The 13,770-nt window shown below is 43.2% G+C and overlaps 1 protein-coding gene across 3 annotated transcripts in view; it reads right to left on the reverse strand.

Annotated features, from left to right (window-relative positions):
* Positions 1 to 13,770, reverse strand: part of LOC120530295 (desmoglein-2-like) — a 61,930-nt gene that overhangs the window by 17,165 nt on the left and 30,995 nt on the right. For all 3 annotated transcript variants that reach the window (XM_039754665.1, XM_039754664.1, XM_039754666.1), the window contains 2 exons: positions 3,080 to 3,214; positions 2,605 to 2,790 (listed from right to left, as the gene is read on the reverse strand). In XM_039754665.1, coding sequence (XP_039610599.1) covers positions 2,605 to 2,790; positions 3,080 to 3,214 — 321 coding nt within the window. The remainder of the gene's footprint in view (positions 1 to 2,604; positions 2,791 to 3,079; positions 3,215 to 13,770) is intronic.

Raw genomic sequence — 13,770 nt, forward strand, 5'->3', positions numbered from 1 at the left:
ATGGGGGCACCATGGTGAAATGTTCCTTGAACTATGTATTTTGCAGTGCCATATACCAGGTGTTATGGGATGGGTTTTCATTGGGTTCCACTCCTGTGCCTGTCTCAGACCAGTCAGTGATATATCATAGACGTGTTGAAGGCAAAGTTGGTACCCTACATGCAGAGGTTCCCTGTTGCTACATCTAAACAGAGCAATGCTGGACCACATGTGGCATGAAATGTTCTAAAGTTCCTGGATGACCACCATGTGCCACTTTTTTCTTGTTTGTATATTTTCTGGATTTTCCCCCTATGCCTGGGACATGGTTGGATAATGAATGGCATGCTATAGACAACCAGCATTTATCACGGATTAAGTTTTTGCACATAAGGGGGCTGCATTGCATGCCATTCCACAAACACACATCCAGAATATCTTCCTGTACATGCCAGACTGCATACAAGCAATTATTTCCATGGAAGATACACCAAATACTTATACAGTAATTGTGTGTTCCAAATGCGTAACTGATCTGTACTTCTACTTATGTATGCCATGTATCTTAAGTAAACAGCTATCTGTATCCCTTTGATATCCCATGTCTTTCTTGGTTTTGCATTTTGAATGGCTAGCAGTGTATAAGCCTTTTAAACATGCTATGAAACAACTGAAAATGAAAATAACAATTTATTTTTATTAATAGTGTATTTATTACATTTGACATATTATTTTGTATAAGACTACAAAATAATAATAGAGGTAAAACCACCTGCTCAAAACATGATTCCTTATAGAACATTTGTCAGCAATGACAATCTTTACAACCAAAAGGGTGGTGCCCCACAAAGCATTACAATGACCTGTCTCTTTGAACATGATCATAAAGCCACATTTGGTTTGCCTAAAAAAGTAACAAGAAGATGCCATCTCTAACCAAAGTCTAAGCAGCTGTTATGGCACCATCCAGTGGAAAAGTCAAAATACAGCAACCAATTTGTGCTGGCAGCTGGCTTCAAAAGAGTGGAAGAATTTGATTGATCTAAAATTACAGAAATAATACAACATTTATTTTAATCACCATCAACAGCATACCAACTGAAATCTGTTGATCAGGAAAAAGCAATTAATTTGCACTTTACTTTTAATAATAAAATTTCTTTCATTCAACAAAATATAGTCAGTATGAATCCTAGTTTTCTGCAGGGACAGGTGAGAACCAAACAAAAAAGCTAGGTATTGTTGGAGGTGTCTTCATTTACTTGCCTTTTCAATGTTGAAAAGTGGGGACAGTGTCTTGAGACTGGAAATCAGGTGGTGGTACTAATTTTTGAAAAGGGGCAAAAGGGTGTATTAAGAATTAACAACTTCTATTGGTCTAGTTTACTAGAAACTCCTGGATTCGGAACAGTGGACCAATTCTTTGTCCTGGTACAGATATCTGAAGGGTCATGGAAAAATCTAATAATTATGTAATTATGTAGTAGATGCTACAAGAATTTGGAGTTCCAGGGCTGCTCCTGTCTTTCACTGTCTTGGCAGAGCAAGATATCTGTTTAAATATTTGTCATTAGGTTATTTAGTTTGGGGTTGGGGTTAGAATTCCACCAAGAGTCTGTCTTCTTTACTCTAATGTACGTGATTTTCTTGGAAAGACAAGTTCAAGGTTTAGTGACTATCTAGTTTGGGTAGTTAAGGTCCACGTCTCTGCTGTTTGCAAATGTTGCAATGCTCATCAAACTGTGACTTTTGATATGCACTGGAGTGGTTCACAGGTAAGTGTAAGGCAACTGAGGTGACATTTAGTACCTCAAAATCTGATAACATGGTTCTTTACCTGAAAGAAGCTTCTTGCTACATGCAGGTAAGCAGTGAGAAAATGTTCTAATTGTAAGAGTTTAAGTCTTATTTAGAAGATTGGGCAGAGGTAATCAGTGAAAACAAAATAATATATCAGAGGAAGTTTTACTATGTTAAGGGAGGAGAAAAAACCTTGAACAAAGTGAATGATTTGCCAGTTATCTTGATGTATAATTTATGAACTGTCGATATTGATTGATGATTGAAATCACAAGTACCAGTGGCCCAAATGAGGTTCCTGCACAGGTTGCTGAAACCTTTAAGTAGAATCACTGTTTCTGTGAATTCAAAGGTATCAGCTGGTGTGGCTTGGGCATGAAATGTCTTTGGGCACCTTACAAATGTGTTGTACCAGGCTTTGCCAACTCAGAGGACCAGGGAATGCTCAAAAGATTATACTTCTCACCTGGCCTGAAAACATTTTTTGAAATCCCTAGCGGTTTGAAAAAGTGGCTTGGGATAGGGGATCCTGGTTTCTCCACTTTACAGTGTTGGATAGAAAGACAGGTAGGTTGAGTAATTATTCATTGGCTCCCTTCAATTTTACAAGTTTGCAGTATGTTAGTTGAAGTCACATGAAATGGCTCTTGGCCATTATTATAACAGAATATATATACAGTATATAAGTAGGCTGCAGGTTCTTGTTTTAATTTTTATTATGTCAAAGAGCTTGGTAAGACATTTACTTATGTTGTAAAATAACAGAAACTGGATTAATATTATAAAGATTTAGCTATGGTGAACATTCATAATTTTAAAACTTACCCTTTTAAGAATCAATCTGCCTTCATTGCTGCTTTCATTCATCTCTATCATAAAGTATTCACCCTGTTTGCCTGATTCAATTTGAAAATCTGCTAACCAGTTGTCTGAACCTATGAGGTCTGCATCCAATACTTTAATTCTCATGACTTCCACATTTGCAGCGTTCTCTTCAACTGTACCTTCATACTGAAAATAATGAAATGATAAATTGCAGATTTTTGATAAAACCTGTAAATTGCACAGATTGATGTACATTTTGACTTTGGCCTACACAAAATCATTTTGGTAGCTTCTAATTAAAATATTTGGTAAAGATTAAGTATTTCAAAAGAAATTAAATGTGTCAAAGTGTACAAATTTAAGCAAGATCAAGTAGCGTCAGGAATTACTTTGCGACACGGTACTTTAAATTTGCTAGATTTAAAGTAGAAGTGAGAAATGATAAAGAAATATTTAGATTGTTATCTCAACTTACATTATCTTTTTCTAGAATAGGAAAATTGTCATTGACATCCAGAATCTTAATTTGAGCGGTAGTTGAAGAAGATAAGCAACCTTCTGCTCCATTCAGATCTTTAACTTGAATAATTAAGGTATATAAATCGCATGCCTATAAAGAAAGAGAAGTACAACAATAAATTATAAACATGACTACAAATATTAACAATGCACTCAGTTTTTCTTCACAAAAAACATTTGCTGTAAATATTTTTCTTAATGAATTTAAGTATGAGTAAGAAAATTTAACAATAAAGCAAGATATGTATTATACTTATGTTGTAATGGGCTTTCCCTTAAAGATAGGGTGAGAAGCTCAGTCATCCGGGAGGGGCTCAGAGTAGAACCGCTGCTCCTCCGCATCGAGAGGAGTCAGATGAGGAGGCTCGGGCATCTGATCAGGATGCCTCCTGGACGCCTCCCTGGCGTGGTGTTCCAGGCACGTCCAACCGGGAGGATGCCCCGGGGAAGACCCAGGACACGCTGGAGGGACTATGTCTCCCGGCTGGCCTGGGAACGCCTCGGAATTCCCCCGGAAGAGCTGGAAGAAGTGGCCGGGGAGAGGGAAGTCTGGGCCTCTCTGCTTAAGCTGCTGCGCCCGCAACCCGACCTCGGATAAGAGGAAGAGGATGGATGGATGTAATGGAATGCGTAGTGCCACCAGAACAACTAGACCTTATATACTAAAAAAGATTGATTGGCAAAATTGAGGGGTGGTGGTGGTGCAATATTCTTCAAGAAAAATTGGTGTGGCAATGGACTGATTTTAGTTCAAGCATGGAGGTGTTGCTTAAGCAAGTATGTGATGCATGGCAGGTTCAGTCCATGCATATCCACATACTGTATTTACTGTATATGCTGGAATAAGTAAAAAAATTATTATAAATTAAATATGAATTAAACAGTGTCCCAATTCCCAATGTTCTCTCCTTTGCAATTAATACAGTGCTTCAGGCTTGTTAGCTGTTCTTCCACCTATTATTTTCTACCTCATCCAAACTATCAGTTCTCAAACAATATCTCAAAGGTTTTACCTAGAAGAATTGTATGCTACTGAATGCAACCATTACCTTAAAGCAGTGCTTCCCAAACTTGGTCCTGGGGACCCACTGTGGCTGCAGGTTTTTGTTCCAACCAACTTGTGTTTTTAATTGGACTCCTAGCCCAATTAAGTGAGCTATTATTTCCCAATTTCTGTGTTTTGGAGTCAATCGAGAAATAACAAAACTAAGTTTGGTAAATTGATATTAAAATGTACTAAGCACTTCTAAGGCCATAGTTTTCTTTATTATTATTGTTTAACAATTTTCAGATTGATTTTCTGCTTTTCTAGGTGTTCCGATTGTTTAATTTATTATTTACTAATTAATGGGTCTGACGCTAAAGTTATTGCAACCTTTCATCATTCAGTGTTGTTTACCTAGCTGTCAATTCTGTTTGTTTTAATTATCATTATTAGGATACAATGAAGTGTGCAACTGCACTAAAAATAACAAAACAATAGGACAACAACAAAAGAGAGGTAAGCGTTTAAAGCAAAAGTATATTTCTATTTCTAAATGACTTATAAATGTAAAAATCATACTGCTATGCTTTTCTAAAGGCAGAATAAGAGAAGGAAAAAAAAGACCATCTAAATGAATGAGATCAATTATTATCACTAATTGTGAATTTGGCTAAAATAAAAACCTGGAGTCACAGTGGGTCCTTAGGACTGAGTTTGGGAACCACTGCCTTAACGTACAAGGCATCTTCACATGCTCATTCTTCTTTACTGTAGACTGCACCACCAACAGTAATGGCATGTTAGACACTCATAAATTCTTTTCAGGGAGTTTAAAATTTCTTGGAGTGACTATCACTGTCAAACTAAAGTAGGCACAACACTTTTCCTGGCTCACCAGCATGTGAGGCAATAACCACATTGTTTTTGATCACAAACTCTTTTGATTGCGCTATGATCATGCAAAATCGAGTTTTGAATGTGCTACTGCTTCAGACATTTTTTTCTGAGGCTTTCTCATGGACGCCTCAGCACTTCAAGGTAGTGTCACTGATCACAGTTTGTTCACAGTGAACAAAATCTTTATGAACAAGACCCCAAATGTCAAAATGATTTTTTCTTCAAAATCTACTTCCATAGCTTGAATTTTTAAAAAAATCACCAAAATCATGTGCACAATTGTAGAATAAACACCTAAAATGCACACTTGATTAACTCAGCATGATGCCTCATAGTGGAATGATTAACATGACATACGATACCTAGCAGCATATTCAACAACTACAATGCAATCCCATGTTATTGACTGTTTCCACAAATTTTTGGATCCCCATCACATATTACTTGAAAATACATATTTATATATTTCTAAGTATGTAAATTCTATCTATCTATCTATCTATCTATCTATCTATCTATCTATCTATCTATCTATCTATCTATCTATCTATCGCATTTATTTATTATTTTTTTGCATTGCGTTTGTGTCAACTGTTCTGAGGACACATACAGGTAAGCATGTCATTGTACTATGTACTCGTCACAGTAAACTTGACTTGACACTGTTAAAAGTCAACACTTGGAGTGATGGCATAGTCTGTTTTTTTTTAATCAAAGTCTGTGACACACACCAACACTTGGAGAAACATGGAGATACCAACAGCTACACAATGAAGCAAACAGCTGGAAAACATGGGTGGGACACAGAAACAAAAATAAGCACAACATTATTGTTCCCAGTTCCTTGTAATTTTCTTTATAGTGTACCTCAAGAAATTAAAGGGATTGTATGGGCCAGTTATATAAAGGTCTTAAGGTAAAACCCAGGCCTAATTAAACCATCTTTATAATCTATACTAATAAAAGGCAACGCCCTCACTGACTCACTCACTGACTGACTGACTCATCACTAATTCTCCAACTTCCCGTGTGGGTGGAAGGCTGAAATTTGGCAGGCTTATTCCTTACAGCTTCCTTACAAAAGATGGGCAGGTTTCATTTCGAAATTCTACGCGTAATGGTCATAACTGGAAGGTATTTTTCTCCATTTACTGTAATGGAGTTCAGCCAGTTCCGTGGGGGGCGGAGTTTCGTGTGACATCATCACGCCTCCCACGTAATCACGTGAACTGACTGTCAACGCACTACGTAGAAAACCAGGAAGAGCTCCAAAACGCGCTGAAGAAAACATGCATTATATAATTGAGAAGGCAGCGAAACAATAAGAAGCAAGCGAGTGACATATACTACCATATTAATGAGTGCTGCTACTTTGGAAAGAAAGGTGTAAACCTAAATTTTAAATTAAGTTAATAGACAGGTTGCCGCTGGTGTTTCTCATGCCCACGGGTAATGCGGGATACAAGTTTAATGAGAGGACGCAGGATATAAACGAGTTTTGATCACTTTGTAACTAAGTTAAAATTGCAGGTGAAGGGGTGTGCTTATGCAAATTACGAGAGACTGTGTTTGTGGGGGATTGACAGTTAACGCGGTTGGGGGAGTCACGTCATCATATCCCCTCCCATTTACCTCATTTCGCTCTGAGCTGAGCTCTGCGGCTAACGGCGTCCTCCGAAGCAACTTCATCACACTGCCACCAAATACTCACAGAAAAATCCACAAGTTAATACACACGCTGTCTCTAGAGTTTCTCCACACTCAATGTATTCCTCGCCCCCTTTATACCCTCTAATCTCCCATTTCAATTCAGATACCTCCAATTTCCAGTAAGGCTCAGCTGCGATGATGACAAGTAATAAGTCTCAAGGACAGACCCTACAAAACGATGCCATTGATTTCAGGCAAGATTGCTTTTCTCCTGGACAACTATACTTGCATTCTCAAAAGTGAGCTCATGAGCTTCGTCATATTACAACCGGAGTGCAGCCAGAAACTTTTAAGTACCGGGTCTTAGATAACATTAAATTAAGCCGTAGACATCGCAACATCACACAAGATAGCAGCTCACGAGAACTTACTGAACGCAGTACAAGTGATCACTTCCATGCATCAAACCTGTTCAAAAAACGCATTACACAATTTACAAGGTGATGGCTTTCTATGGCGTTCGTTTATAAAGCAGCGGAGAGGCTGTGTGAAGGCAGCTACACAGAAAAAGCAGAGTGCCACACTCTGAATGTATTGCTGGCATCACCGTTATACCCTCTGATCTCCCATTTGAATTGAAATGCCTCAAATTTCCAGTAAGGCTCTGCTTCGCGATGACAATTAATAAGTCTCAGGGACACACCCTACAAAAGGTTGCCATTGATTTGAGGCAACATTGCTTTCCTCCTGGACAAAACTATACGTTGCATTCTCAAAAGTATATATATATATATATATATATATATATATATATATATATATATATATATATATATATATATATATATATATATATATACACCCCGATCTACAATACTGTCAAATAAACGACCCACACACCATAGCGCAACATGAGAGGCTTCACCTTTAGCGCTGACGTCTTAGGTTCGATTCGCGAGTGGGTGCAGTGCGTGTGTACTGCCTGATGAGCCCTGAATTAGGGCGAAGCACGTGCAGCGTACTGTTTGCATTATTTGATAGTAAAACTATTTCAATATATTCAATATATATATATCAGCGCTTAATGATTCATTTTACTCTCGCAACCCCTGTTTGGGAAGAAGTATGAAAAAATATGAGGTTAATGCAGAAAACCAGATCACCAAATTAAGCTTTAGGAATCATAGATACTTTATTCGACATCAATGATTGTTTTGGTAAAGCCATACTCGGTGTAATCCTCCTTCCATGTTATAATATTTCGCGACTAGCCAAGATTAAATGAACGGAAAAAAAGTAAGAGCGGCGAGGTGATGAGCAGGCAGGCGACAGCTCAATAGCTTGAATTTGGATATACTACAGTAGGTTCTATTTAGTCGCCAGAAATATCTTTGGTAGGAATAGAAGTTGGATTTTGTCTTTAAATTTCTATGGTGAAGAAAAATTTATGCAATGATGATTAAATTTAACTTTAATTCCTACTAAACATATTTCTGTCGACCAAATAAAAATTACTTATATTTAAAATTTAAATAGAACTTGAACAAATACGTAAGATTACGAGTCATCCGTTTTAACAAGCAGCATATTGCACTGATACGAAATAGCCTGCCCATTTAATTATTTAGGAATGGATAGATAAATTAAGATTTTGTACAAATAATGTTTTAAATTTTTCTTCCTCAGTGGATTCTGGCACCCCAGCAACAGCTCCTCGCACCCCAAAGGAGATATGTGTATATATATATATATATATATATATATATATATATATATAGATAGATAGATAGATAGATAGATAGATAGATAGATATATATATATATATATATATATATATATATATATATATATATATAGATAGATATAGATATAGATATACATATATAGATAAATAGATATAGGTGTATGTAAATGTGTGTCTGTATATATGTAGATATGTGTGTATATATATATATATATATATATTGTCAGGGATGCCAGGGGCCATGACCCGGCGGGATGCCAGGAGGGACCAGAAGAGGGTCAGAGCCCTGCCTGGATCACGTGGGGTTCGCCTTCCGGGTTGCTTTGGGGACCACGGGTCAAGGGCATGGAAGCCTTTTCCTGTAGGAGCCCGTGGTCACCGCCAGGAGCGCCCCAATGCCTTGGGACTTGTTTCCCCAGCACTCCTGCCACACCAGGAAGTGCTGGGGGGAAGATTTATAACGCCGTCCGGAGAGCAGCCGGGAGGACAGCCGGCACTTCCGCCACGCTGGGGCGTAAGAAGAATGCCGGGAACACCAGGTGCTCATCCGGGTCAGCTATAAAGGGGCCGTCTCCCTTCATTCAGGGCTGGAGTCGGGTGGAAGGAGGACGAAGCAGTGGAGAGTGGAGGCGGCCCGAAGAAAGGCATTGTGGCCAGGACTTTGTGTGATTTGGGGTTTGTGCACTGAACTGGGTCTTTGTGACCATTATTTGGGGGTCTTTGTGACCAATGAACTGTATATAGTGTAAATAAACGTGTGGTGGTTGTGAAAAACAAGATGTCTGCCTGTCTGTGCCCGGGTGCCGTTGACATCTGGCGTAGTCAGCAGGATACTCCGCCTGTTGCAAGGCGGGGACCTGCAACAAACAAATTTGTTGTGGACGGCCGGGCGCAGCAGGGGACACCACCCGTTCAGCGGGTGCTGCGTGCACACAGCCCGCGGAGAAAAAACCCACGGACCGCCAGGGGTCCGTTTGTTACCATCGCCCTTGACGCTGGCGGGCGGTATGCCTAGCAGGAGAGCAGCGGTCTCCAGGGATCGTGCCGTTGCTGCAGGCCGAGGCGGCATGGCGTCGGAAGAAGCCTCGCCGAGGAGGTGTCCTCGGTTGGGCGGGTCCGGGAAGGTGAGTCCCCTGCCTAGTGGCAGCCGGCCGGGGGGCGGCGTGTTTTCTTTCTCAGGCAGGGACTTCCCGGATTCACGTCGGTGGCGGGCGATGTCGGTCTGCAGGCGCTGGCAGCACGGCGGCAGCCGCGAAGGCTGCGGAGAAGGAGACGCTGCGTCTCGAAGACTGCTGGCAACAAAAGAGCTGCCGGCAGGCATATCGACACCGAGAAAAGGGCGGCAAGATGGCGCGGACGGATGTCCCTCCCCTGACAGGCACGCGGTTGGGCGGTGTGTCTTGGGTGCCCGCCAATGACGAAGAGAGGCGGGACCAAGGAACGTTAAATCACGGGCGGGGAGACCGATTGGGCCAGAGGAGAGGGCCCACAGGAAGTGGCGGCGTCGGAGGCTGACGTACAGGTAGGCTCCGCGTCGGTTGACTTTCTGTCCTTGCTGGCTGCTCTGACGGAGCTGGGGGCGTGCCTTCAGCCTGCAGAGCAGAGTGTGTTACAGTTGCTACGTGCCCTCCGGGCTGCAGTGCGGGATCTGGAGAAGAAGGCGCTCGCGACCTTACGGAAGTTTCGACTGACAGCGGGACGGCGCGGCGCTGGAATCTCCAGCCGGAGAGGTACGGCGGATTTGGTGAGTACAGCCGACTCCGTACAGCAACTGGGAGGGTCTGCCGAAAATGGCTGTGATAACGATGAGCAGTTTGGTAAGCAGCCCTCCGACAAATAGTCTTGGCGCTAATGGCTGTATCTTGCGGCGAGGGGAGTCGAGAGGGCGCAGAATGGACACGGGCTGCTTAGTGCCCCGGGTCCTAGCGCCCTTCGCCCGAGTTGGCTGCGGCCTCGCGCTGTACTGTAGGGACGCAGACGGGAAAGGGGCTTGTGTTTGTTAATACAAAGTCGCGTACCGTCAAGGCGTCCCAGAGTGAAGGGAGGATTAAGCGGCTGGGTGCTGCTTCCTCCAATATGGTGAGGCAGCGTTGCTGGGTGCACGCGTATGGCTGGCTGCCCTCTGGGGGAGCAGAGGGAATCCCTGAGGCAGGCAGAGAGAGAGCAGGCGGTGCCGGCGACTCCATCATCGAGAGGACACGGAAGCGCGGAGAGGGTGCCGATCAGGCAAGTGCGGGGTGATTGGAGGGGAACGCTGCCCGTGCATGCACGAGCTGGGTGCTTTGGCAGCGGTTCTGCCCCTGTGTTCTCTTTTGTAGGGACGGACCCCGGGCGGGCTGAAGGAACCCCTTCGTGGCGGAACAGCCCTCTGATGTCGGGCCGTCAGCGGAATGATCTCTCTGCCGGTGCGCAGCTGCGCTCACAGCTGGAGGAGCCTACGGGGAGCAGGTGGCTCGGAACAAAGGCGCGGAGGTCTCGGAGGGTGCCGATCGAGGAGGCCCCGGGGTGCCGGTAAAAGGGGGGAGCACAACCTGTGCGAGGCACAGGGATGCACCATGGGTTGGTGCTCAGATTGTGTCTCCGCCCCTGTCCCTGCTAGGAGTGCGGGGCCGGACCCCGGCTATCCTCAGGTAGGACCCGTTTCGGGACTCTGCTGCCCTCGCGGGACGGGTCGCTCTTTCCCACGAGTGGTCTTCGCTGGCTGTGGGGCACTGTCAGGGATGCCAGGGGCCATGACCCGGCCGGGATGCCAGGAGGGACCGGAAGAGGGTCAGAGCCCTGCCTGGATCACGTGGGGTTCACCTTCCGGGTTGCTTTGGGGACCACGGGTCAAGGGCATGGAAGCCTTTTCCTGTAGGAGCCCGTGGTCACCGCCAGGAGGCGCCCCAATGCCTTGGGGACTTGTTTCCCCAGCACTCCTGCCACACCAGGAAGTGCTGGGGGGAAGATTTATAACGCCGCCCGGAGAGCAGCCGGGAGGACAGCCGGCACTTCCGCCACGCTGGGGCGTGAAGGAATGCCGGGAACACCAGGTGCTCATCTGGGTCAGCTATAAAAGGGGCCGTCTCCCTTCATTCAGGGCTGGAGTCGGGTGGAAGGAGGACGAAGCAGTGGAGAGTGGAGGCGCCGAAGAAAGGCATTGTGGCCAGGACTTTGTGTGATTTGGGGTTTGTGCACTGAACTGGGTCTTTGTGACCATTATTTGGGGGTCTTTGTGACCAATGAACTGTATATAGTGTAAATAAACGTGTGGTGGTTGTGAAAAACAAGATGTCTGCCTGTCTGTGCCCGGGTGCCGTTGACAATATATATATATGCCAGCAACACTCATGACAATGACAAAACAATTACATTGTCAATCATGTTACATTATTTTTAAAATGTTTCCTTTTCTTTTTCATTACTTCTTTAACACACTACTTCTCTGCTGCAAAGCGCGGGTATTTTGCTATATATGCATATGTATATATGTGTATATGTATATATATATGTATATGTTGTAATGGATGGCCGGCCATTTATCCTGGCCAATACCCCCAAGCCGCCAGGTGGAGCCCTCCTTGCAGTGTGGAAGTCCCCAGAAGACCAGCAGGGCATCATGGACATTGGAGTTTTTATGCAAAGCCCTGCTGGATGCCGTGGGGGCCACAGGAGGGAGCTGCAGGGAGGACCGAGGGCTTCTTGTGCCCTGTGACCCGGAGGTTCGTCACAGGAAGAGCGGGGACTTCGGGTTGAAGAAAGAGCTTTTACCTGACCCGGAAGTGATTGAGGATCACATGGACTGGGGATTGAGAACACTTCCGGGTCAGGGATTATAAAAGGACTATGGAAACTCACAGACAACGAGCTGAGCTGGGTGGAAGGGTGGCAACGCGTCTGGGAGCTGGAGGATTGGTTATTTGTATTATTGTGGTTTATTAGTGATTTATATGAGTATTGTGGAGTAGAGTGTGCTTTGTACACTGTGGAAGAAAAATAAAGTCGATTTGAGGACTTTTACCTGGTGTCTGGAGTCGTGGACAGGGGTTCAAGGGAGCGAGGACGCCCCCTATCGTTCACAATGTATATATATGCATATATATGTATATGTATATATACTGTATATATGTATGTGTGTGTGTCTGTGTATGTGTGTGTGTCTGTGTCTATACATATGACAGCAACACTCATATCAGTGACAAAACAATTACATTAACAATCATCTTACGTTATTTTTAAAATGTTTCCTTTTCTTTTTTCATAACTTCTTTAACACACTACTTCTCCGCTGCGAAGCGCGGGTATTCTGCTAGTATATAATATACTAGCAAAATACCCGCTTTGCAGCGCATATACTATAAAATTTTATGAAGAAGAAAAGTAAACCTTTTTAAACTGAGGGAAAATATACCAATAATTATTTGTCTCTTTGTATACCACGTTGTCAGTTCGGCCCTCCGGTTGTAATATGACCAAGCTGTGCGCTGAGCTTTCTCTTGAGCATGCAACGTACAGTTGGCCATGTGAAAAGTAATCTTGTTTCAGATCTCACAGCTTGGATTGCATCTGTCATAATCGGTTTGAGTTTCATGGTTTGTTTCAATTACGACAGTATTTGTAGGACTTGTGTTGAAGTGACATTCGGCATCTGCCAAGCGTTGTAAGCATACAACCGGTTTCATCGATAAATTCGCATCCAGCTTTTGAGAGTTTAAACATTCATAAACATCAAAGTATTCACTACTCAAATCGTCACCTGTGAATCTAAGATGTTTAAGAGGCATTGGTGGTTGTCCAAAGGTGTAAAATATTTGGCCATTTCGGTACATTTTAAAGCGACAACTGAACAATTCAGCGGCAGCCATCATCTCACATGCAGAACCATAGGTGAAGGGCTTAAGCATTTCACTCTTCTAGTGCTCCTGTGTAGTATAATTATCTCCTGTACCGTCATCAGTCCACACCTTGAACCTGTCCCAGTCATACAATACAAAAGACACAATGTTCCTCCAGATATCAAGAGTGAGTCTGATATGGCCGTGCAATATGTAACAAAGAGAATGGAAAAGGTAGGTGCCATCTCTGGGCATGGAAACCACTCGGTAAGTGACAGTTCTTTGATCGATGGTGATCACCTCTATAGACATGTTAATGGGGGTACGGTTGGAATGATAAAGGAAATGGGTACCTGAACAATGTAAAGTAAGTCTAAAATACCTACACAATAACTATAATTGTAATAAATGAACAATAAAACAGCGGAGAAGCCGTAGATTAAATTAAAAGGCTGCAGTTATCAGCAGGGAGACGTGAATCCCGTGGTGAAGCAAGGAAGGGACCGGCGCGACGGACAGCCTTATATAGGCAGGCAGCCAACAACTTGGGAGGCGT

Source organism: Polypterus senegalus, chromosome 5 (assembly GCF_016835505.1).
Source record: "Polypterus senegalus isolate Bchr_013 chromosome 5, ASM1683550v1, whole genome shotgun sequence".
Classification (NCBI taxonomy): Eukaryota; Metazoa; Chordata; class Cladistia; order Polypteriformes; family Polypteridae; genus Polypterus; species Polypterus senegalus.